Consider the following 24002-nt stretch of genomic DNA (forward strand, 5'->3'; position numbering starts at 1 on the left):
TTTGTTTTGTAGGTTAGTACTATAGCTTGGGGTATTTTCTTTGTGTGGGACGTTCGGAGTGGAAAAAAAGACGGACAGACCTCTGATTGGTTAATGGTCTGGGCTCCTGGCCAATCACGTGCCTCTCTCCGGGAGGGAAAACCTGTCGTCAAAATAAGCTGCCACTTGTTCGTTTCCAGTTACGCATTTAGCGAAATTTAACCGCTCTTTTTTAGCTTAGTTTGCGTTTTTTCACTTCCTTTGAAGTCTTATTTTTCATTCGCAGTAATTCTGACAAACTTGGGAGCCTGATTGAGCTTTACTGTATTTATTTTACCCTCGATTTATCCATCCTTTACATTGCTAGCTGCACGAAGGACTACCTGAGCCTGTGTGATATGATAAGCTTTCACTAAATCTACTTCAACATGCTCCAGCTGTGGCGGGTCATATTCTTTTGTGCAACATTATCATGGAAGCTACAAACTGTATCATCCCAAACACATGAAGGTAGGAAATTTATCATACTGTCTACCCTGTTTCAAATGTTGAAGTATCGTTAAGTATGTTGTTCGTGCCATGAGCCACGGAATTAATTTCTTTACAGCGCCAGCTATTACCTTGCTATATATATTTTTTGAATAAAAATTGAAGACAGTAGAAAGGATTGTTACCGGCCAGTTGTCTAGAGAGCTTTCTTGCAGCTATTTTCCCTCATCTCTACTTCATCCGGGATCAAACAGCTCTTATCTTTCTTAGGAGCTCATTACTAGCCTCCAATCAAAGCCCTTACTGCACTAATATATCAACTTTTTATATGCAGCTAGAGATAAATTAAAGGAGCATTAATGTCCTGCTGGAGACAGGACTCTCATGTCAACTGCATGCCAATGACCTCAAGTTGTAAAAAGCTACTGAGAACATCTGGCCCTCCTCAATGTGCAGATGTCGGTGCTCTTGTTTTGATACACGATAAAATTCCCCTTTAGTCTTTTAAAAAGTAATCTGCAGTCCTTTCAGTGCATGCATGGACTTCTAAATTGTTAGAAAAAGTTGGAATTTTATGCAACTGAGTTAAACTTTTTGTGCTTGTATCTACTTCAGGGGAAATGCCTGAGCAGAAAAGTGCATAAAATACAGATAATTGTTCTGTCAACTTATAAATCCCATATATTTTGTAAAAAAATTAATGTATAAAGCCTCAAAGGTTTATTTTAGTGTTGCTTCACGATGTTTTAAAGCTCCTGGTGCAGATATTAAATATGGCTTGTGATGCCACTGCAGGTGTGTAATAATTGCACATAAAGGACTAGTCCCACCATTTTTATTACTCACTGACATGGTGTGTGTGTCTCCTTCCATTCACGATATTTCCCTTCTCTCTGCCAGAATGTCCCACTCACACAGGCCCCATTGTCTGTTGGTATGATCTCAGCAATCCAGACTTGTCAAACACACACACACACCCACACACACACAGAAGCACTGTCTGTTACTGCATCACTCTTCACTCACTGTGACACACTGTCCACATTTATAAATTTATCACAATGGGCCACTTTGTATGAGAAGACCTCTGCTCTCCTCGACCCTGGGCCCTTCTCCTCCATCAGCCTCAGGCCTGGTCTGCTCCTTGAAGCAGGGTTTAGCCTTCAACTCTGCTTTGCATTGAACAGCAGTAAACAGCACCAGGAAGACTGAACCCTAAATACTGCAGAAACAATAAATAGCCCTACAGCACTCAAATATTCACCATCTGGTCTCCTTTGAGGAGCTGCAGTGTCTCTCTATGTTTGTGATACTTTGGCACATCACGCACTATTTTTAATTAGCTAAAAACTGTTGATGCATGCTAAGTTTAATTTTTTTTCCAATGCTATCCCTATCATTGATTTTTATTAGACTGCCACTATGGCTTGCAAAAAGTTAGATGCAATGTGAAGTGCATGTAGTTCATATAAACAAACATCTATACAGTCCCTATAAAAAGTATTCGCCGCTTTTGATGTGTTACCCTTTTTATTGATTTTATAGACCAATCATAAAAATATGTAATGTAAAATAAGTCACTGCATAAATATTTGCCCCCTTCAAGTCAGTATTTAGTAGATACACCTTTGGCTGCAATCATTAAAGAGGTTTTTATTTGTTTGTTTGTTAAGTTTTTTCTCAAAAGCTAGATTATATTGACCATGCCTGATAAAATCAATACAAGGGTAAAACATCCACAGGGCTGAATACTTTTTATAGGCACTGTAGGCCTTACACAGGTAACTACCAAGTAAATTCAAATGGATGTATTCTTTGCAATTCTCTTTGTGTGATGTGTTTTTTTTCCTCTGTGTATAAATCAGTGGTGTGTCCTGGTACACAAAATGGACTGAGCTCCACAGGTTCCCAGGAGAACCAGTACAACTTGACTAAGGACCGCTATACTGGCTGTGAGATCATTATGGGAAACCTGGAGATCACTCAGATTGAGAGTAACTGGGACATCTCCTTCCTCAAGGTAAAACTTGTCCTCCTCTATGTCTCACTTTACTGTAAATGGTCTGTATACACAAGGTGAAGGCTCTTTTGTTTTTTTCCCTTGCAGACAGTCCGCGAGGTGACTGGCTACGTCCTCATTGCTGTGAATAACTTTCAGGAGATTCCTCTGGGGCAGCTTCGAGTCATCAGAGGAAACAGCCTCTATGAAAGGCGCTTTGCTCTTTCTATCTTCTTCAACTACCCCAAGGATGGCTCTAATGGTCTGTGGCAGCTTGGGCTTGCAAATCTGACAGGTAGAGAGAAATAACAAGTACGCATGAGTTGTAGACATAATTAAAGATGACATAAGGCTTTGAGAGATTTTCTTTAAACTACACAAATATGACTACGACTCAAGGATGAGCTGTTCAGATTTTGACAATCATTTTGCACAAATGTGAATTTTGACTTAAGGATTCAAGTTATCACATTTTGAAGATTATACACTATATGGACAAAATATTTGGCCACATCTGTTAAATATTGAATTTAGGTGCTTCAATCAGACCTTCTACTACAAGTGTGTAAAATCCAGCACCTAGCCATGCAGTATCCATTTGCAAACATACATGATACAAAATGAGTTGTTCTGAAGCACTCAGTGACTTCAAGCAGGGCACTGTGACAGATATCACCTTTGTAATAAGACAGTTTGAGTGGGGTCAATGACTGTCAAGGCGCATGGTGCATAAAAGTCACCACTGCTCTGCTGATTCCATAGCAAAAGAGCTCTGAGTTTCCACTGACATTTATGTAAGCACAAAACTGCAGCTGGGGTGTTATGGAAGGGGTTTCTATGCCAGAGCAGCTGCATGAATGCCTCACATTACTAAGTCCAATGCCAAGCATGTAATGGTGTAGGAGTGTGGTGGAGACATGTTCTGTGGAGTGACAAATCCCGCTTTTCCGTTTGGCAGTCAGATGAGTGAATCTGGCGGATGCTGGGGGAACATTACCTGCCTGACTGCATTGAGCCAATGAGGAAGTTTGGTGGAGGAGAGATAATGGTATCGGGCTGTTTTTCAGGGTTTGGGCTTGGCTCATTATCTCCAGTGAAGTGCAATCTTAATGCTTCAGTTTACCAAGACATTTTGAACAATGCTGTGCCTCCAACTTTGTGGCAACAGTTTGGGGAAGGTCTCTTTTATATTCCAACATGACTGTGACCCAGTGCACAAAGAAAGAATTGTAAAGACATGGTTTGATGAGTTTGGTGTGGCAGAACTTGACTGGCCCACACAGAGCCCTGATCTCAACCCCATCAAGCACCTTTTGGGAGAACTGGGGCAGAGATTGTGAGCCAGGCCCTCTTGGCACCATCAGTTCTTGACCTCATAAATGCTCTACAGAATGAATGGGCACATATTCCCTTAGAGGCACTATAGAATCTTGTCGAAAGCCTTCCAAGAATACTGAAAGCTGTCTTAGCTACAAAAAGGAGACCAACTACATATTAAAGTATATGTACTTGAAAACAGTTCCCTTAAACAGTGCCCAAAAAACTTTGGTCCATATAGAGTAGTTCATCTTAAAAGTCATTTGGCCTCATGGTCACCCCTTGCTTGTGAACTAGATCCCCCAAGAACATTTTGAGGGATTTTCTTTTAATCTTTTCCACAAATATTCTCTCAGTGTCAAGACTGAACTTGTCAGATGTATGTGGTCAAAAGTCAAGGTAGTTGGGCTTCATGTTCACCCCTTGCTTGTGATTCTGAAATCTAACAAATACTTTGTTGGGATTTTCCCCTTATTTTGCAAGTTATGCATATAGTGTTGGTTCAGGCAGGGCACGGTGTAAGAACTGCCATTTGATTGTCATCAGCTGACTACCAGCGGATTCTCGCTAAACTTCCTTTTGGCTAAATGTGCTCATGCCACCATAAGCTTCTCTGGTACGCCTACACCTTGCTGCTCCCTTTGCAAGCTGCTTTTGCAAACTTCCTCCACCCCAGCTCCTTTTTATTCTGCGTCTGAATTAATCAATGTCATTCTGTTGTCACTGATGCCTGCTCTGCTCTGGGTTTTTACTGTTTTGCTCCCTGCCTCAGGCTTTCCTCGTATGCACAGGAAAGGCAGGAATGTGTGCTGTTCGGGTTTCTGACTTTTGGTAGCCTAACCATGACATTAACCCTTACCATAACCCTAAATAAAAGTTCAATTGGATTTTATTTTAAAAGTTTTAGTGTGTATTTCTGTTCTAAGATATACAGCGTCTCAGATGAACGGTCTGTGATGCACCACGCTGCTGCTGGCAAAGCTTAACCTCACCACTCCAGCCTCCTCCTTTATAGCATAAAGCTTGTTGCACCCTCATATTGATATTCAAGCTACTATTGATGAATTACTTTTGAACTAATTCTATTGTGTTCTGTACCTATTGTCATTAATGTATCCATCCATATGGGGGTTTCTAGCTATGCGCTCCCTGGAAAGTCAAAGCATGCTGCTTGACTAACATAGGGAGCATCTGTAGAACAGAGCCCTCTCCACCAAGTAAAACTATACATCCATTTGCAATAAAATGGTAAAATGTATGAAGAGAGTGTTCCTGACAGAAATATGATTAAGTGCATGAAAGCTAAATACTAAAACATTAGCATATACATTTATGTCATGTATACTGTTAAAATGAAGAAAATGTACTGCTATTTTATAGTTTTGTGTACAGTGTAAAAGCCATCTACATCATTCATAAAATATTCAGTGTACATACTGTTTTGTTAGATGATGTCTTGAGTGTTTCTGTAACCTCCTAGTCTACAAGACATTCACATCATTGCTATAAATTACATAATTTCTCATCCGTTACTTCAGAGATTCTGGAGGGAGGAGTGCAGATTATCAACAACAAGTACCTGAGTTATGGGCCCTGGATCTACTGGCAGGATATCATCAGGGACAACAGCGCTCCTGTTGACATCCAGTACAATGGAGAGAGAGGTATGTGATGAATGTGTGTGTTTTTTTAACAAAATGCCCAAGTTATCCATTATTTCCTCTTTCCTAAAAGTAGTTTTCCTCTTTTTCATCTTTATCTCTTTAGGCCCGTGCCACAAATCTTGTGGAGATTACTGCTGGGGGCCAAATAAGGACCAGTGTCAAATCTGTGAGTGCCCAATTGTTCTGATTTTCTCTGTGTTTCATCTCTTCCCCTCCTCCTTTGCTTCCACAGAATGCCTCTCTTCATACACAGAATAGAGAGAGAGAGAGATGCACACACAAAGACACAACACATACACATGCACATCAGTGACCTCTGTTCACCCCGTCTCTTCCCTCTATGTCTCAGTGACTAAGACGGTGTGCGCTCCACAGTGTAATGGCCGCTGTTTTGGGACGAGCCCTAGGGACTGCTGTCACATAGAGTGTGCAGCAGGATGTAAAGGCCCTCTGGATGTGGACTGTTTTGTGAGTATTCTCAGTTAACCTCCCTACTGGAATCTGTTCATGCGATGTTTTGCAAGATACTATGATAGTGTGATGTGGAAATCCCCTTACAGATGCAAGAAACTCCCGCTCTCTATGTTTCTGTTTCAATCATGACATCATTACAGTTGTGCAGACTCAAAACACTGATTTTAATCTTTTTTGGTGTTGCTCTTCCTGGTATCTTTAGCCACGTGTCAAACAGAAACAAATGGACATTATTCCTTTGTAAACAATAGATTATTTCATACCTCTCTCATTATTTACTTGTGAAGATGCATAGGAATGGTCTTCATGCTTATCCAAAACCAATGTCCATAAATAAATAACTTTGAGTGATGTTCATATTTATTGTAGAATCATAACACAAACAGATAAATATATTGACAGGAGGAAACAGTGCATTGTTAAGACTAGTAATGGCTGTCTTTTGAATTAATTCTGTTTTAATTAATCCCCGGTAATGTCCATTTGTCCAGGTGGGACAGAGGTAGCATGATGATAAAAAAGTTAAAATCATATTTGATAATCAATTAGACACCCTACGAAAACAGTTTACAATAATACTCAGCAACTATCTATTTATTTTAAGTGTGTTTACAGAAAGTTAAAATTTCTTTATAAATATAAAATATCTAAATGTTGTAGCCTATAAGGGAGTAAATATGAAAAACATATAAGCAAATGAATGACCTAGAAAAAATAAAAGTACGCTTGCTGTTTGTTGGGGCTTCAATGACATTTTTAATCAAGATTAATCTTAGAATTACTGTAGTTAATCTCCATTAACCCCTTTCTAGTCTCTAATGGTATTCCCCAGGGCTCTGTCCTAGGTCATCTTCTATTTGTTATCTACAACGCCAATTAAAGGGTTCACTCCATTGGATGGTATACCCTTTAAATGATTTCATTAATCAATCATGGTCAATAAAATTTGGCTTTTTGACAAAAATATTTTACAAAAAATCCTCTTTTATGTCGAAGTGGAACCAGATTTCTGAAAGTTATGTCAATTTATTAAATACTTGTAAGGTAAAATAAGTGACCTCATAAATATTCACCCCATTAAAGTCAGTATTTATTAGATGCACCTTTGGCTGCAATCACAGCACTGAGTCTGTGTGGATAGGTCTTAGTCAGGCTTGCACATGTGGAAAGAAACATTTTATTCCATTCTTTTTTGCAAAATTGCTCAAGCTCTATCAGACTGCATGGGGATCAGGTGTGAACAGCACTTTTCAAGTCTAACCATAAATTCTCTATTGGATTGAGGTCTGGGCTTTGACTTGGCCAATCCAGGACATTCACCTTGTTGTCTTTAAAACATTTCTGTGTAGCTCTCTCTGTATGCTTTGAGTCATTGTCTTGCTGGAAAATAAATCTTCTCCCAAGCCATAGTTCTCTTACAGACTGAATAAGATGTTCTCCTGCACTTTTCCACATTGATTTTACCCTCTACCTTTACAAGCCTTCCAGGGCTGGCTGCTGAGAAGCATCCCCACAGCATGATGCTGCCACCTCCATGCTTCACAGTGGGGATGGTGTGTTTGAGGTGATGTGCAGTGTTTGGTGTCTGCCAAACATAGCATCTTGTCTGATGGCCAAAAAGCACAATTTTGGTCTCATCAGACCAAAGAATATTCTTCCACTTGACCATAGAGTCTCCCACATGCTTTCGGGGAACTCTTGCCAAGTTTTAATATGATTTTTCTTCAACGTTGGCTTTCTCCTTGCCGATCTCCCAAAAAGTTTTGACTTGTGAAGAACCCAGGCAACAGCTGTTATTTGCAGAGTTTCTCCCATCTCAACTGCTGAAGCTTTTAACTCCTTCAGAGTAGTCATAGGTGTCTTGGTAGCCTCTCTTACTCTCACTGTCACTCAGTTTGTGAGGACAGCCTAAACTAGGCAGATTTACACATGTGCCATATTCCTTCCATTGATTGATGATGATAACTGAAATCTTGGGGAAGTTCAGTGCTTTGGATTTTTTTTGTATCCATCCCTTAAATTATACTTTCAATAACCTTTTCTCTGAGTTTCTTGGAGTGTTCTTTTGTCTTCATGGTGTAATGGTACCCAGGAATACTGATTAAATTACAAGCATTATAACATCAAAGAGGTTTTTTGTCAAAAAAGCCAAATTTTATTGACTATGGTTGATTTATTAAATCAGTAAAACGGTTAAACATCCAAGGGGGAACACTTTTATAGACACTGTGTATAAAAAAAAATCACAAGATCACCAAACTCACTTTACTTTGTATAGACTACTTTGAGATGATTCATTTATTTATTTACCAATAACAGACATTTGTCGCCAAGAAATTGCTCATGTGTAATCATCTGGATGTGTTTATGCGTCTGTGTTTTTGTGTATAGGCCTGCCGTCATTTTAACGACTCTGGAGCCTGTGTACCTCAGTGTCCGCAGACTTTGATTTACAACAAGCAGACATTTCAGATGGAGACCAACCCCAACGCTAAATATCAGTACGGCTCCATTTGTGTCTCCCAGTGCCCCAGTGAGTCGTCTGTGTTTGTTCATCTGTGTTTGCATAGTAGAGGCATTTGCTTCTAAGAATATTTTTTGGCCATCCTTTACCCATGACAAGATGCCTGGTATTAAAGCTGAAGACTTTCTATTTCTCCTGAACCTTCTGAGATGTTATTTTTCTCATTGTTTCCTCTCCTTGCAGCCCATTTTGTTGTGGATGGTAGCTCCTGTGTGAGTGCTTGTCCTCCAGATAAGATGGAAGTAGAGAGAGAGGGCCAGAGGCAGTGTGAGCTCTGCAGCGGACTCTGTCCAAAAGGTGCTGCCTAAAATCATTCCTCACCACTTACACTGGCTTTATTTTAAAGCTAATGACACTGTTTTTTACTCCCTGCAGTGTGTGAAGGTACGGGTGCTGAGCACAGACAAACTGTAGACTCAAGCAACATTGACAGCTTCATTAACTGCACCAAGATCCAGGGCAGCCTTCACTTCCTGGTCACAGGGATTCTTGGGTAATTGGTTTTACTGTCAGAAGAATCTAAACTTATAGTGCTTCACAGTGAGATTGTTCAAGTGGCTGCTGTGGACCAGAGGTAGACTTTCAATGTGCAGTCACGTGCTGATTTGTCCTTTGGCAAGACACGTGACACAGTTTGCTCCCACTGTTGCATCAGTGGCACCTTAGTTTGAAAGAGTCAGATAATAATGATGAGTACTTCACATAGCAACTATCAGTGTGTCAGTGTGATGTGAAAAAAGCACTACTCAATCCCAAGTCCATTGACAATTTACCTTTATGTTATTTGTTTGTCGTAGTGACGACTTTAAGAACATCCCACCCCTGGATGCTAAAAAACTGGAAGTTTTCCGCACTGTAAGAGAAATTACAGGTTTGTATTAACTGTCAGATTTTTAAAAGGATTCTAGCAGCTTTTCAGTACATTTTCTACCTTCTTTGTGACAAATCAATGAGGAATTTTAATGATATGTCCTTTTCTACCACTAGATATCCTAAACATCCAATCATGGCCAAAAGAACTAAATGATCTGTCAGTTTTTTCAAGTCTGACTACCATTCAAGGGAGGTCGCTCTACAAGTAAGACTGAAGGATGTTTTTTATATGACAGTCAATGGGACAATTTAATAGAAAGATATCAAGAAGATTTCTTTTCATTTCCTTAATCCTGTGTTTATTTGAAAAGAATTGACTATTTCAGAATTATTTCATTTTACTCATATTCAAAAGGAAATTTAACAAAGAAGCACCTGCTGGACACAATAGTTACAGTGCCTATAAAAACTATTCACCCACCTGGATGTTTTACCCTTTTATTGATTTCAATAAGTCAGTTATGGTCAATATAATTTGGCTTTTCTGAGAAAAAAGATACAGAAAAAAAACATGTCAAGGTCAAAACAGATTTCAACAAAGTAATGCCAATGTCAGTTAAACAGAAATGTGTGCCGGGTGTACACTTTGCGATTTTCCTGCAATTCATCCACGAATTTAGAGTTGCACGACTCACTGTGAAGTCGGGGCAACTTTCAGTCAGATTGGGCATCGTTTGTTGTGCTGTGTACGGGGGGTACGATGGCCGACAATGGCCCGACTACGACCTGACGACCTGTTTGATATTTTGGTCATGCGACTCCATACACTTCATAGTGAGAGCAGAAATGCGAGCAGAATAAACAACTTTGGGGGATTGTTTTCCTTTATAAACAGTCAGACAATGTCCTAAATTACCATGACAACCGCTAGAATGACTTTCTGATGCACCCCGCGATGATAAAGTAAATAAACGAGCAGGAAATATTCCTATCCGCGGACCTGCAGATGACACAGAGCTGATGGTGTTTGTGTGTTTAGGACAGAGAAAGGTAGCAGGAGAAGGAGAGAGAGAGCGGGAGAGATAGGGGGAGGAGAGAGAGAGAATATGACTGGAGTCACTTCACCCTGAGTGTGTGAGACTTTTAAAAAGGAAACTCAGCGAGTTTATGTCACAGCCTGTCCTGACTTCAGTCGCACAGTGTGAGCACTCCGGTCATGCACGACCGTCGGATCGTACAGTGTGAGCACACAACTCGTGCGCGATGGTCGTGCATCGTAAGTGATTCAGTCGCACAGTATGAGCTGACATTCTGCCACGACTGTCGTATGGTCGGCTTGAAATCGCACAGTGTATGCCTGGCTTTAAGATAAAATAAGTGACAGCATAAATTTTCACCACCATTTAAAATGACTGACCTTATTTAACAGAAGTCCAGCCAACTGGTGCCAGTGGTCTCACAATTAGTGAAATGGGGATCACCTGAGCATGAGTGAGACACTATGAATGTGTCTCAAGTGATTGTAGTATTAAGTCCAGTGACTGGTTAACCAGTATTCCTGGCTACCACTATAAGAAAAAAAAACTGATTGAGACCTATCCACATAGACTCAGTGCTGTGACTGCAGCCAGAGGTGCATCTACTAAGTACTGACTTTAATGGGGTGAATATTTACATAGTCACTTACTTTTCATTTTCATAACTTTCTATAGCCACTGTAGATTTTGATCCTCGTGTTTTTGCCTAAACTAAAATCTCTCTGTATCAGATGTTCGGTTTGTTGCATAACCATGCGTCAACACTTCTCCCTGGCACACTCGACACTCTCCTAGCTGTCTGCTCCAAGCTGCGCTCACTATTCACACCTCATGACAAACCCTGGTGCTTTGTGCTGCTACACTTTCTTAATTCCCTCTCCCTTCTCTTTCTTTGCTTAAAAGCTTTAACCAGGTAACTGTGTTCATATGTACTGTATGTGCTCCTCATATGACAGACACAGAGGTGCAGAATGTCATTTTGCAGACTTACATTGGAATAGTGGTTATTGTTGTTATACTCAGTCTAATTTATTTCTTTTTTGCACTTTTTGTCCTTTGTCACTTTATCTCAAGGCGTTTTTCTCTGATGGTCATGCGCATCCCCACTCTCACCTCACTGGGTCTGCGCTCGCTGCGTGAGATCAGTGATGGCAGCGTGTACATCAGTCAGAACGCCAACCTCTGTTACCAGCACACCGTCAACTGGGCACAGCTGTTCAGAGGCCGCAGAGTCAGAGTCAACAACCTCAGCAACAACAAACCACTGGCAGAATGTGGTGAGGAAAAAAAACCCTCTGAACTCTAACACCTTATTTATACCCTGCAGTAACATATATTAACATCCATTTTTGGGCATCCAGATACAAAGTGGTAACCATTGATGCAACATGTAGATGCATACTGAGGACATATCTGACTCAGATCACTGAGCTAAGTTCAATGATAAAGCTCATAATTGGCATGTCATTTGGTACCATTATGGCTTTGTCATGTCCATCAAAAAACAGCAAAAATGGGGAAAAAAGGAGCTCCCATTATTTATAGTCCATTAGGTAAGTATTCAGATCCCCTTTACTTTTTAGAATTTTGTTATGTTGGTGCCTGATGCTACTGTCGAAAAAACATTTTTATTCTCATTGATCTACACTCAGTACCCCATTATACATAGCATCTAGATACACAGCATGTGGATACCGAACCATGGCAAGCCTGAGAGCTATAATATGTGGGGATTTATTTGTAAAAGAGCTGAGCAAGTAAATTCTGAGCCCTATGACTGACAGTCAACCAGTCCAGGTCGTACTCCACCTCTTGCCCAGTGACAGCTAGGATAGGCTTCAGCCCCCTGCAACCCACAATGGGATAAGCAGTGTAGAAAAGAGACGGATGCATGGAAGTTGATTGCAGGTCATTACTGAAGATGTATTGTAAATGCATAGTATGGATGCATGAACAATTGTTACATCAGATTTGTATCCAAATGCCCAATACTCTATAATAATGCTGCTGTTTCCTGATGCTTTTCTCATCCTTGTGTATGTGTAGCTGCAGAGGGACATGTGTGTGACCCGCTGTGTTCAGACTCCGGCTGCTGGGGTCCGGGGCCTGACCAGTGCGTCTCCTGCAGGAATTACAGCCGAGAGGGCACATGTGTGGGCAGTTGTAATTTTCATACTGGGTTAGTAGATACATTTATGTGTGCATATTTTCATAAATGCTATTTCAGTGGTATAATCTATACATATATTTATATACATATTTTTAAAAATGTTTTCCCAGAATTCCAAGAGAATTTGCCCGACCTAATGGGGAATGTGTGGCCTGTCATCCAGAGTGTAAGCCTCAGAGTGGGAGAAGCAGCTGCACTGGGCTGGTAATTTATACCATACACTTTATTTATGTAACACTGTGGAAGTGCTTTTGTATAGTTCTGCTTATAAATCTAGTTTGTATTTTACCATGATTAGGGAGGCATTTATATATATAGTTATATATATATAACTATAAAAAAATTGGTTACTCAACTCTTCATCTTCTCTTTGCATGTTAGGGTGCAGATGAATGTGAGGCATGTGTCAACTTCCAAGATGGTCCTTACTGCATGTCCTTCTGTCCCACTGGAGTGAACGATGGTCAGAGGGGGCTGATCTTTAAATATCCCAACAGAGAGGGTTACTGTGAACCGTGTCACCACAACTGCACACAGGGGTGAGAATGGACACTAGATATATGTGAATTTTCTTACACAGATGTGTGGAAATCATAAAATCAGAGGCCGTTAAAGATAAGGCTGTGTTAATGTGTTTCAGATGCACAGGCCCAGGTTTAAAGGACTGTTTAGAGGCAGCAAGTCTGGCAGTGAGCAGGTGAGTGTCTCCCTCTGCTGGTGAATTTGAAACACTACACTGCAGCATGTTTGATCCATCCACAACTCAGCTGTTCTATACTAGTACATTTTAAAATTTAATTTGACCCAATTTTCCTGCTACCTTATTTGAAGCAAAAACAAGATTCTCGTGCCCTATTGAAAGAATAAGAATCCTGTAACCAAGTTATGCCCTTAAAGGCAACCATGTAGGCCAATGGGCTGCAAAAAGCCACCAGGGAGTCTCCTTTCTCCAGTGTTTCATTCAGCTTCACTTTTCTTATGCTACAGTTCCCTATATAGGTGTAATTCATTATATGGATATAATCTACAATTTCAGCAGGACAACACAGTCAACATCAAACTTCAGTTTCTTCCAAAGACAGCTATTTTCCTGACATCATACCTTTAACTGGCCTTTCAGCTTGTATCCCCACACCAGCATCTCTCTCTGCTTCTCTCTGCAGTGGTCAGATCACGGGTATAGCTTTAGGTGTCCCAGCAGGTTTGATTTTCTGCCTGGTGTTGTTTTTCCTCGGCCTGCTCTACCACCGAGGTCTAGCCATACGCCGCAAGAGAGCCATGAGGAGGTACCTGGAGAGTGGAGAGGTGAGACTTAAGGGATCAACCAGCCTCATTAGCTGCCACAACCTGGCCTACCATGAGTGAGGGAAAACAATTATATGGGATTTATTCTTCGTTTTTTGGCAGAGTTTTGAGCCCCTAGGTCCTGGAGAGAAAGGTACTAAGGTTCATGCTCGCATCCTGAGGCCTTCAGAGTTGAAGAAAATCAAAGCACTTGGCTCAGGAGTTTTTGGCACAGTATACAAGGTATTCATCTACTGCTTTGTCTTCTTGGATATCAACAGATTTATATGCCATTATAGTTGGAATTTAAGAGAATCATGCAAACAAATGTGGCTGCTCTACAATGTGAAATTGTTTTGAAGGGTTTTTGGACTCCAGAGGGGGAGACAGTGAAGATCCCTGTAGCCATAAAGACCATCCAGGACAGCTCAGGCCGACAGACCTTTATAGAGATCACTGATGTGAGTATCTGAGTTTTTTTACACTCATTAACCCTTTCGAATTTCATGGTAAAATGAGTCCAAAATACCTATCCAGGAAAACTAAAATTTAATTGAATGCTGTGTTTCAACCATTTGGAATAACACACAATGTGTCTTTACAAAGGTAACACTCTGAAATTTCTTCCTAAACTGTCAGACTCACTGCAGCTGCTACTGGTATTGAGTAATACAACAAAAACATTTGTTTTCCTGTCAGAACTTGTATTGTGAAACAGAGGCCGGTATAACTGTAGCTGGGAGATATGAAACTCAACTAGGCCAAAGCACGAAGTCTTACCTAGTTCAGGTTCAAAGTTCATAACAATAGAACAGAAAATGAGAAGTTTACACATTTTTTAATGGGGCAAAGATGGGGTGTTTTCGAACTGGAGACTCCAAAAAGGATTGAAGTTTGGCAGACATTTTCTTTCATGGATGCAATCCTGTTTTGGACTAAAAAATTTTTTTTGAAGGAATATTATGATCAGGGGAGAACAGGAGAGCTTCTAATGGTGAGCTCTGTAGTCTGACAAATGCATTGATTGCGGCTGCTGTGGTGGTTTTATCCTGGAATGAGAAATAGAGCTTTCCGGTGATGTATAACATGTTATATTTACATTTTATTTAAAAAAATGATTTGTTTAAAAAAAATCTGCCAGCCCATCAGTATGCCCTCAGATTTTTAAGGGGTTTTAAATAAGTTAAAACTTCAGAGAAGTAACCATTAACCTGACACATGTCATACAAATGTTTGTATCTTAAAGTTTTGCTGGTAACTGGTCTTTATAAAAGCTTTATCATTTCAAACACATACCAGAAAAGTTAATCATATGCTGCAAAAACTCAAATGTTATGAAGTACATTTGTCTAGTCTGTAGTCAATAATATCCCATTACATTAAATTATTCACCAGACATGTCCAGATAAATGCTTTAAGTTATTATAAGCAAAAATTCATGCCTAAATTGTTTGTAATTAATAAAAAAAATGTCTGCCATGCAGCAGGTTAATTTACTTGGAGACTTTCTTGAATTGAGATGAAAATCTCATTTTAAAAAACTTAAATCAGTTTTGCTTGCAGGGTTGAATTTTTTCATAAACTTTGTTTTGAACCCCAAATTAAAGCAAGGTGATAAAAAACAAAGAGATCTAAAGCAACATTGTCCAAAAAAGAATAGGTAGGGGTAAAACTAATAAATCTATCTTTTACATCACAGAAGGTGCTCTCAAAGCCCAGAATCTGTTTGGATTTAGGTGTTTTTGATCAATAAAGCTCTTTCTTTAACATCTTACATTCAGCAGCTGGTAAAAAGGTTAAATTAAAACTAGTTTGATTTCAGAGTCAGATCCTGCCTTTCTTTTGAATCTTTAAAGAGACTGGATGCTAACACTTTTTTTGTCAGTGCAGGACTATGGGGATGTTTTGTTCTTGCACACTACACTCTATAAACTGTGTATCATGTAGCTCGGAGGTTCATCACTAATTCAAAGCCTTCACCCATCACTCCTTGCTGTACAAACATATAGGATGGTCTTCTTTGTCCACATGTAGACTAAAACACTAGCATATTCAGATTTTACAAGACTAGTCTTGTTTTCTTCCTCCATATGTTCTGACCTTCTCGGTCAGAAGAGTACCGGAACATATCAGTTTCAGATCTTTTCTGACTGTCCCGAAGATCAGAACTGAACTTGGAAATTAGCATTTAAGTTTACTGCTCCCTTTGCTTAGATCAAAAGGACCTGACACTTGATGACTTGATCTCTTTGGATGCTTTTAAGAGGATGCTGGATGACTCAGAGGCAGAAATGTGGTTGATGTCCAGCCTGACTGAGAGTTTTTATAATTGTAGCCTTGTTTCTAAAATATTTGTTTACTTCATTATGTCATGTTTTCTTATGAACAACTATGCTTGTATGGTTGTCTATCAGTAACTTTGTTAACTGTGCTGCTATCCATCTTGGTCAGGGCACCCATGGTAAAGAGATTCTTAATCTCAACAAGGTTTTCCTCATTAAATAAAGGTTAGATACACTTTTTAAAAATAATTAACCCCCTTCTTATTTGAAAACATCTTTTTGGATACTTTATATATGGATGAATATTTTCTACTTTGTTTTTGCTTTATATATCTTCATAAGGATTTCTTATGGACTTTTATGGGTTAATGGTGCTTATATTCAATTTGTTTGGATTTTTCTTTAGCCTGAAGCTAGACAAATCTCTTTCTACATTCTTAAAAGTGTATTTGATTGTTTATTAAGTGATATAATATTTTGCATGAATCTAATCCAGTTTTACTTATTAGAGGTGGTTGTGTACTTTTGTTGGCTATTTCAACTTGAAGTTTAAATTGTTCCTTTGACACAGAACTGTGAGCTCAGGTAAATTACATTGTAGTTGCCTGGATATTTGCTTAATCTTCAGACTTTTACCAGAATGCCTTTGGGCGTTAGACACTTTTGCACCATGAGTGAAGTTACTGACTCAGTCAGATAAGTCCCGCCTGTGGGGAGCAACACCAATAAACATTGAGTGGTAAGCAAATCATAATGGAGGAGGACTTACTGGTTCAGTGTACATCTTTCAGTTAATATCACTTAATAAAATGGGGGGAAATTGCAGTGTATGTGTATGTAGAACGTGTAGCTTTACAAAAACTCAATACAACTTAATACAACTTAATACAACTTGTTAAGTTGCGTTGGGAAAACTTAGGTCAGTTTTGTGTTACCATCCATCCATCCATTTTCTATACCGCTTATCCCATTGGAGGTCGCATAGGGGCTGGAGCCTGTCCCAGCTGACATTGGGCGAGAGGCGGGGTACACCCTGGACTGGTCACCAGTCAATCACAGGGCTTTGTGTGTTACCATTGAAGTAATTTTAGGTTAATCCAACTTTTCTCTATTTTCAGTGTAATATCTGAGTTCATGCATTGTAAAATCTTATTTAATTTGCTGTCTTTACAGCATATGCTCTCCATGGGCAGCCTGGACCATCCCTACATTGTGAGGCTGCTTGGTATCTGTCCAGGTCCAACTCTGCAGCTGGTGACCCAGCTCAGCTCTCATGGATCCTTACTGGAGCACATCAGGCACCACAAGACCAGCCTGGATCCCCAGCGCCTGCTCAACTGGTGTGTGCAGATAGCTAAGGTAAGTGCATGTCATTATTTTTGTGAACAAATTATGACAATAATCAATCAGAGTAAATATAAGGTATATGCACTGTTGGTTTTTTAGGGTATGTATTATCTGGAGGAGCATTGCATGGTTCACAGGAACCTTGCTGCCCGTAACATCCTGCTGAAGAACGGCTACCAGGTCCAGATATCAGACTATGGCGTGGCAGACTTGCTCTATCCTGACGACAAGAAATACGTCTACACTGACACAAAGGTTCTTATGACTTATTCACTTCAGTGAAGTCACTTTAAGTGCTTTTCCGGGTAATTGAATAAATCTGTACAGCATGTCTGCAATCTGTCTCTTAATCCAGACTCCCATAAAATGGATGGCCCTTGAAAGCATCTTGTTTAGACGGTACACTCATCAGAGTGACGTTTGGAGTTATGGTAAGAGGCTGCTTGCCAAAAGCTAAATTTTCCTCCTGAAAGCTGCTGTCTGTGAATTTTGTCAGACAAGAGTAAAATGTGTTGGATATCCTCCTGGACAGGGGTGACAGTGTGGGAGATGATGTCATTTGGGGCAGAGCCATATGCGTCCGTGCAGCCTCAGGAGGTGCCAGGTCTGTTGGAGAAGGGTGAAAGACTGTCACAGCCACACATCTGCACTATAGACGTCTACATGGTCATGGTTAAATGTGAGTAACATAGCTTTACAACAATGGGCATAATCAATCATTTAATTAATGCTTATTTTAAAGCACCTTTTTATAATGATTCTAGACTATACTCTTTTTATAATGGGTCCCAGCATAATAAAACATGTTGTCTTTATTACACTACATATACGTTGGTATTTTTATATGTTTTAATTTTGGAGAAAACTTAAGAAACAGATTCACATGGAGACTGCCATTTTTGTGCGTTGCACTCTGGGTAGTGATGCCATATGACTGCATTTTTCTTTATCCTATGTCCAGGGAGTGGCATCCTTCAGAGTGCCGTTTTAGTAAAGTGACAGTAAAGAGGACAATATAGAACTGTAATGTAGATTGAAATGAGTGCAGTCTGTAAGATGCGGGTAGAAGACCAATGCAGCAAAATGACATCACAACCCAGAGTGTGCTGCACAAAAATGCCTGCATGTGAGTCAAAAAGACATACACTAGATTGTCAAAAGTATTTACTCACCCATCTAAATAATTGAAATCAGGTGTTCCAATCACTTCCATGGCCACAGGTGTATAAAATCAAGCACCTAGGCATGCAGACTGTTTCTACAAACATTTGTGAAAGAATGGGTCGCTCTCAGGAAATCAGTGAATTCCAGCATGGTACTATGATAGGATGCCACCTGTGCAACAAGTCCAGTTGTGAAATTTCCTCGCTCCTAAATATTCCACAGTCAACTGTCAGTGGTATTACAACAAAGTGGAAGCGATTGGGAACGACAGCAACTCAGCCACGAAGCGGTAGACCACTTAAAATGACGAAGCGGGGTCAGTGGGTGCTGAGGCGCATAGTGCACAGAGGCCGCCAACTTTCTGCAGAGTCAATCGCTACAGATCTCCAAACTGCATGTGGCCTTCAGATTAGCTCAAGAAAAAAGTAGAGAGCTTCATGGAATGGGTTTCCATGGCTGAGCAGCAGCATCCAAGCCATACATCACCAAGTTTAATGTAAAGTGTCGGATGCAGTGGTGTAAAGCACGCCGGCACTGGACTCTAGAGCAGTGAAGATGCATTCTCTGGAGTGACGAATTGCACTTCTCCATCTGGCAATCTGATGGATGAGTCTGGGTTTGGTGGTTGTCAGGGGAATGGTACTTATCTGACTGCATTGTGCCAAATGTAAAGTTTGGTGGAGGGGGTATTATGGTGTGGGTTTCTTTTTCAGAAGCATGGCTTGGCCCCTTAGTTCCAGTGAAAGGAACTCTGAATGCTTCAGCATACCAAGAGATTTTGGACAGTTCCATGCTCCCAACTTTGCAGGGACAGTTTGGGAATGGCCCCTTCCTTTTCCAACAAGACTGTGCTCCAGTGCACAAAGCAAGGTCTATAAAGACATGAATGAGAGAGTTAGGTGTGGATGAACTTGATTGGCCTGCACAGAGTCCTGACCTCAACCTGATAGAACACCTTTGGGATGAATTAGAGTGGAGACTGAGAGCCAGGCCTTCTCGTCCAACATCAGTGTGTGACCTCACAAATGCGCTTCTGAAAGAATAGTCAAAAATTCCCATAAACACACTCCTAAATCTTGTGAAAAGCCTTCCCAGAAGAGTTGAGGTTGTTATGGCTGCAAAGGTGGACCAACGTCATATTAAATCCTATGGATTAAGAATGGGATGTCACTTAAGTTCATATGTGCGTCAAGGCAGGAGAGCGAATACTTTTGGCAATATAGTGTATCAAAGACACTAAAGTCAAACTAATAATGCACATGTGTCTCAATATGCTGGTTTTCTTGAAGATTTATATTCGGGCTTTTATGCCTTTACTTATAGGGGATAGCAGGTAGAGTCAGAAACCGGGATGAGAGTAGAGGAATGACATGAGGGTAAGGAGCCACACACCAGACTTGTCTAGATGTTTGGTTTTAAAGTCACTGAAATGTAATTTATTTGCTGATGACACAATGATCTCCTGGAGAGGGGGACATTTGAAACAACTTCTAGATACAGTGGAGAAAAAAATTTAGAAATGGTTTGAAGCTAAGATATTATCACTTAACCTTGATTAAACAAAATGCATCATTTTTAAAATCAGGCATAAGACCTCGACAGATTAGGATCAATTAAGCTGATATTAAAACAGTGTGTGAAAATGAATTTTTAGGTGTCAAAACTGATGATAAACTAAACAAGAAATCTTGCATAAACCATGTCCCAGCCAAAATTTCAAAATCCATTGGAATACTGTATAAAGCTCAAGATTTCTAAAGCCAGAATTCTTTGTACACGCTCATTTACTCACCCATCATCTCATACATGACGTATTGAATAGAGGTTTAAGGAAACACTTATAAACAAACAAACTCTATTTTTCTACTGAAAAATAAAGCTGCAAAACCCCCATTTTGAGCCAACTATTCCTCTTCTCATTGAGGTAAATATACTAATATATACAGACTTAGTAGAACACAATACAGCACTCATTCCCAAAGTCTGGGATAGGCCCCACAGATGGGTCACAGGATATTTTTGGGGGGGTCACCAAATGAGTTTTAAGAATTTCTTTGCACCAGTATTTAGTGGGACATTTATAAAGAAAGGCTATGTGACAGAGGTGAAGTGGCCACTTCTAGGCTCATGAAATGGAAAGTGCCAGGACCAGATTGAGTCCACAATTAATATTATACCAGCTAGCACTGGCCATCACCTCAACCAACCAGCCGAGGACATATCAGACTTGATAAGCAATAATGTACAAAAAATGAAGTTGTTGGGTCATGATGGCTTTGCCCTCTAAAAAGTTGGTCACCAGAAAGAAAGTTTGGGAAACACTGCAATGCAGTACAAATAATGTATAAAGCAAAAACTGGACCCTTACCACAAAGTTATGAATACAAACGAGGTATAGTCCATACAATCTAAGACAGAGCTTCCAAGACTGGTCCCAGCAGTCTAAATCTATAGAAGCACACCTGAGGCTGCTACAGTCTTGGACAACAGTATAAGCCTCGCATAAGCTTTATCAAAAATAATAAAGCCTACTCCTAAAAGTAAACATGCTTACTTAGTGACAGTTTTTTCCATATTCTCTTCAAGGCTGGATGATTGATGAAAACATAAGGCCGACATTTAAAGAACTGGCAAGTGATTTTACCCGCATGGCAAGAGACCCTCCTAGATATTTAGTCATCAAGGTGAGTTTTATTCTCACTTATTATGTTAAAAAATCTACTGGTTCTTCCATAAAACTATTTATGTGATACTTTGTAGTCTGAGGAAGCAGAAATGGCCTCAGGAGAGATCCATCGAAGAGAGTCAGAGAGAGGGCTTCTGGAGGCAGCTTTGGAAGACCAGGATGAGGAAGGACTGGAGGATGGTTTGGCTACTCCTCCTCTTCAACACTCTCCATCTTGGAGTTTGTCTCGGTCCAGGATTAATTCTTATAAGGTATGAAATGCATCCTAGATTTGATATATATTACAAACATTACAGGGGTCCAGGAAGTACCATGGGACATCATTTCTTACTTGATTTGTAGAGTGGTACCTCTCAGGCCGGACCACTTGGATACCTGCCGATGACCCCTAGCCCTGTTGACAGTATTCGTCAGGTGATACAGACACATGTTCACGCAAGTGAATTCAAAGATTTATAAGGCTTAACTCTCTTTTTTTAGCTGGTAGCCATATTTTAATCAGTTTTAATATTTAGCTCTACTAATGTGTTGTTATTTCATTTATATATGCTGCTACATCAGTCCAAGTCTTTTGCTTCTCTGTCTCAGCTGTGGCTTCAGAGGTCTCGATTGAGCTCTGTGCGGACACTGCCTGAAAGGTCAGAGCTCTGGGGAGCCAACAGGGAGGCAGAGCCACGAGAGGAAGGGTCTCGAAGCAGGGGGAGTCTTCACAGAGCCAGGTTTGGTTCAGAGAGGGGAAATCCCAGAAAATTAATTGGGCGACACCGGAAACTCTCTACAGCATCAAGTCCATGCTCGTATAAGGTGTGGACAGCAGAGGAAGAGGAGGAGGTGGATCACTATGGCTACGTCCTGGCCGGGTCACCTGTTACCCCAGAGAGAGGTAAATTATAGTTTTGAGATAAGAGCATGCTGATTGATGATACTTTCCTTTCATGCATTACATATTTAAGCTATGTCCTTTACATGTTCTTTCACAGTCTGTAGGGTTGCTAAATCTGGGCGAAGAAACCAAAAACTCAAGGATAATCTGTCCCTTGTGGTGAGGAGTCCCTCTCAGGAGTATGAAATCATGAGCAAAAAGTCAAGCTCCACCAGCTGCAACCTAACACAAGCCAGTGCCCCTGGTCCTTCATTATTACCTAATCCTAAATCTTCACCTTTACCCTCTACAACCTCCATTGCCCCATTAACTGTAGAGAATGAAGAAACTCTGGCTTCAGTCTCAGTTTTGTCAAATAAGCAAGAACAGGGTAGTTGTAATAGTAATATTGCAGATCAAAGAGATTCCTCAGAGGAACATCAGCCCTCTAAAGACTGTAACAGTGGGATTAGAGCTGTTGGTGACCAAGGAGATGAAGCCAAAGGGAAATGCAGGTATGAATACATGGATATCAGGCGATGTGACTCTACAGAGGGAGAGGATCAGGCATGGGAGAAAAGTAGGAGCCAAACATCTGTCGCAGAGACAGAGGAAACAACCCAAACTGTGGAGGTGTTGAAAAAAGAGCCTGAGGAGGAAGAGGAGCAGAACACAAATAAACAACTACTGCAAGGGGATCTGAGTGGTACCGTCGTGCCCAGGCCAGATGTGCTCACAGCTGGAGGAGAAAAGGTGGAGGAGTATGAGGAGATGGCCAGACTTGGAGTGGTTCCCAGGGGGTGGGAGCAGACAGACTACCAGAACCTCCCAGTGAAGGGGAGGACCGTTGGCGAGGATATGGGCAGCGGCAGGTGTGCAGAGATTGGGGGATACATCAAGGTGTGTGCTGGCATGGGGGAACCTGGCAGCAACACATCGTTTGACAACCCAGACTACTGGCACAGCAGACTGTTCATCAAGGCAGATGCTGTACGTACCTAATAATGTGGCCCGGGACTGAGAAAGTTATGTAGCTGTCTTTTTTTTTTTTCTTTTTTGTATTGTGTAACTATTTTTAAAAGATATGCTAAACAACAAGAAAAAATAGAGTTTTTAAAGAAATATACAAATAGAAGTCATTGTATGTAGTAGATAGCTGGTTTTAAAAAGAAATATACGAGTTGTTACAGGACAAAAAAGAACTTTATGCATATAAAACAAGTGTTTTCAGGTTAAATGATATGGTAATCAGTCCCTGCAGGAGAAAAAAGGCATTTTTAAGATTACCCATGTCTCTGTTATTGTGACAATATTGTTTACAGTACTTTTGTATTTTGTGAGTTGAGGTTTCAATGTCCCATTTTTTCAATTTCTTATAACATTGTGTATTATATGAATAAATAAATAGTTATTTTACAAATACCTTGGTCATTGATATGTAAGAGGCTGACGTTTCAATATCTTTGTCAAAATGTTTTCACGTACATAAAACCTAAATCCAATCATTTTTTGCACACCTCTAGCTTGACCTCAGTCCACAGTGAACGTTGAAAAAAAAAGAGATGTAGTCGCGCGCGATTTGGTCGGAGGCAAGTCAAAGATGATTCATAGAATTGAGATGTTTATCTCCACATTTTTACGTTTTCGTCAAAAGTTTGTTTGTGAATGATCAACACAGTCAATTAGAATAAAACCATTAAGGAAAATATTTCTGACATGTTTTCAATGCAAGACTGACTGAAGGAAATCATCCTAATAAGATATTCTGAACTTTAGTGATGAATACGTAAATTGGTTCATTTCATATCCACCGTACTTTTACGTATCCACTGGTTTACACCGGACTTCGTCTCAAATGTAAAATAGGTTTCTAATTTAAAAAACACGAATCCTCTAAATGTCATATTAAGA

General features: G+C 40.2%; 1 protein-coding gene across 2 annotated transcripts; it reads left to right on the forward strand.

Annotated features, from left to right (window-relative positions):
- Positions 1–190: 190 nt before the first annotated feature.
- erbb3b (erb-b2 receptor tyrosine kinase 3b) lies at positions 191–23422 on the forward strand. 2 transcript variants are annotated; one of them, XM_041800406.1, is made up of 28 exons: positions 191–489; positions 2334–2488; positions 2576–2762; positions 5323–5448; positions 5552–5614; positions 5798–5916; positions 8314–8455; positions 8630–8743; positions 8822–8939; positions 9244–9317; positions 9434–9524; positions 11371–11573; positions 12343–12475; positions 12577–12670; positions 12848–13005; positions 13107–13163; positions 13630–13771; positions 13874–13993; positions 14113–14211; positions 17206–17391; positions 17479–17634; positions 17735–17810; positions 17912–18058; positions 21130–21227; positions 21304–21480; positions 21572–21643; positions 21818–22112; positions 22210–23422. In XM_041800406.1, exons 1-28 carry the CDS (start codon positions 408–410, stop codon positions 23091–23093), a joined length of 4368 nt encoding a protein of 1455 aa, XP_041656340.1. In that variant the 5' UTR covers positions 191–407; the 3' UTR covers positions 23094–23422. The 2 variants fall into 2 exon arrangements, with proteins under 2 accessions (XP_041656340.1, XP_041656341.1); XM_041800407.1 differs by having other exon boundaries at positions 8831–8939.
- Positions 23423–24002: the final 580 nt, after the last annotated feature.

This window comes from Cheilinus undulatus, linkage group 11 (genome assembly GCF_018320785.1).
Source record: "Cheilinus undulatus linkage group 11, ASM1832078v1, whole genome shotgun sequence".
NCBI classification, from domain to species: domain Eukaryota; kingdom Metazoa; phylum Chordata; class Actinopteri; order Labriformes; family Labridae; genus Cheilinus; species Cheilinus undulatus.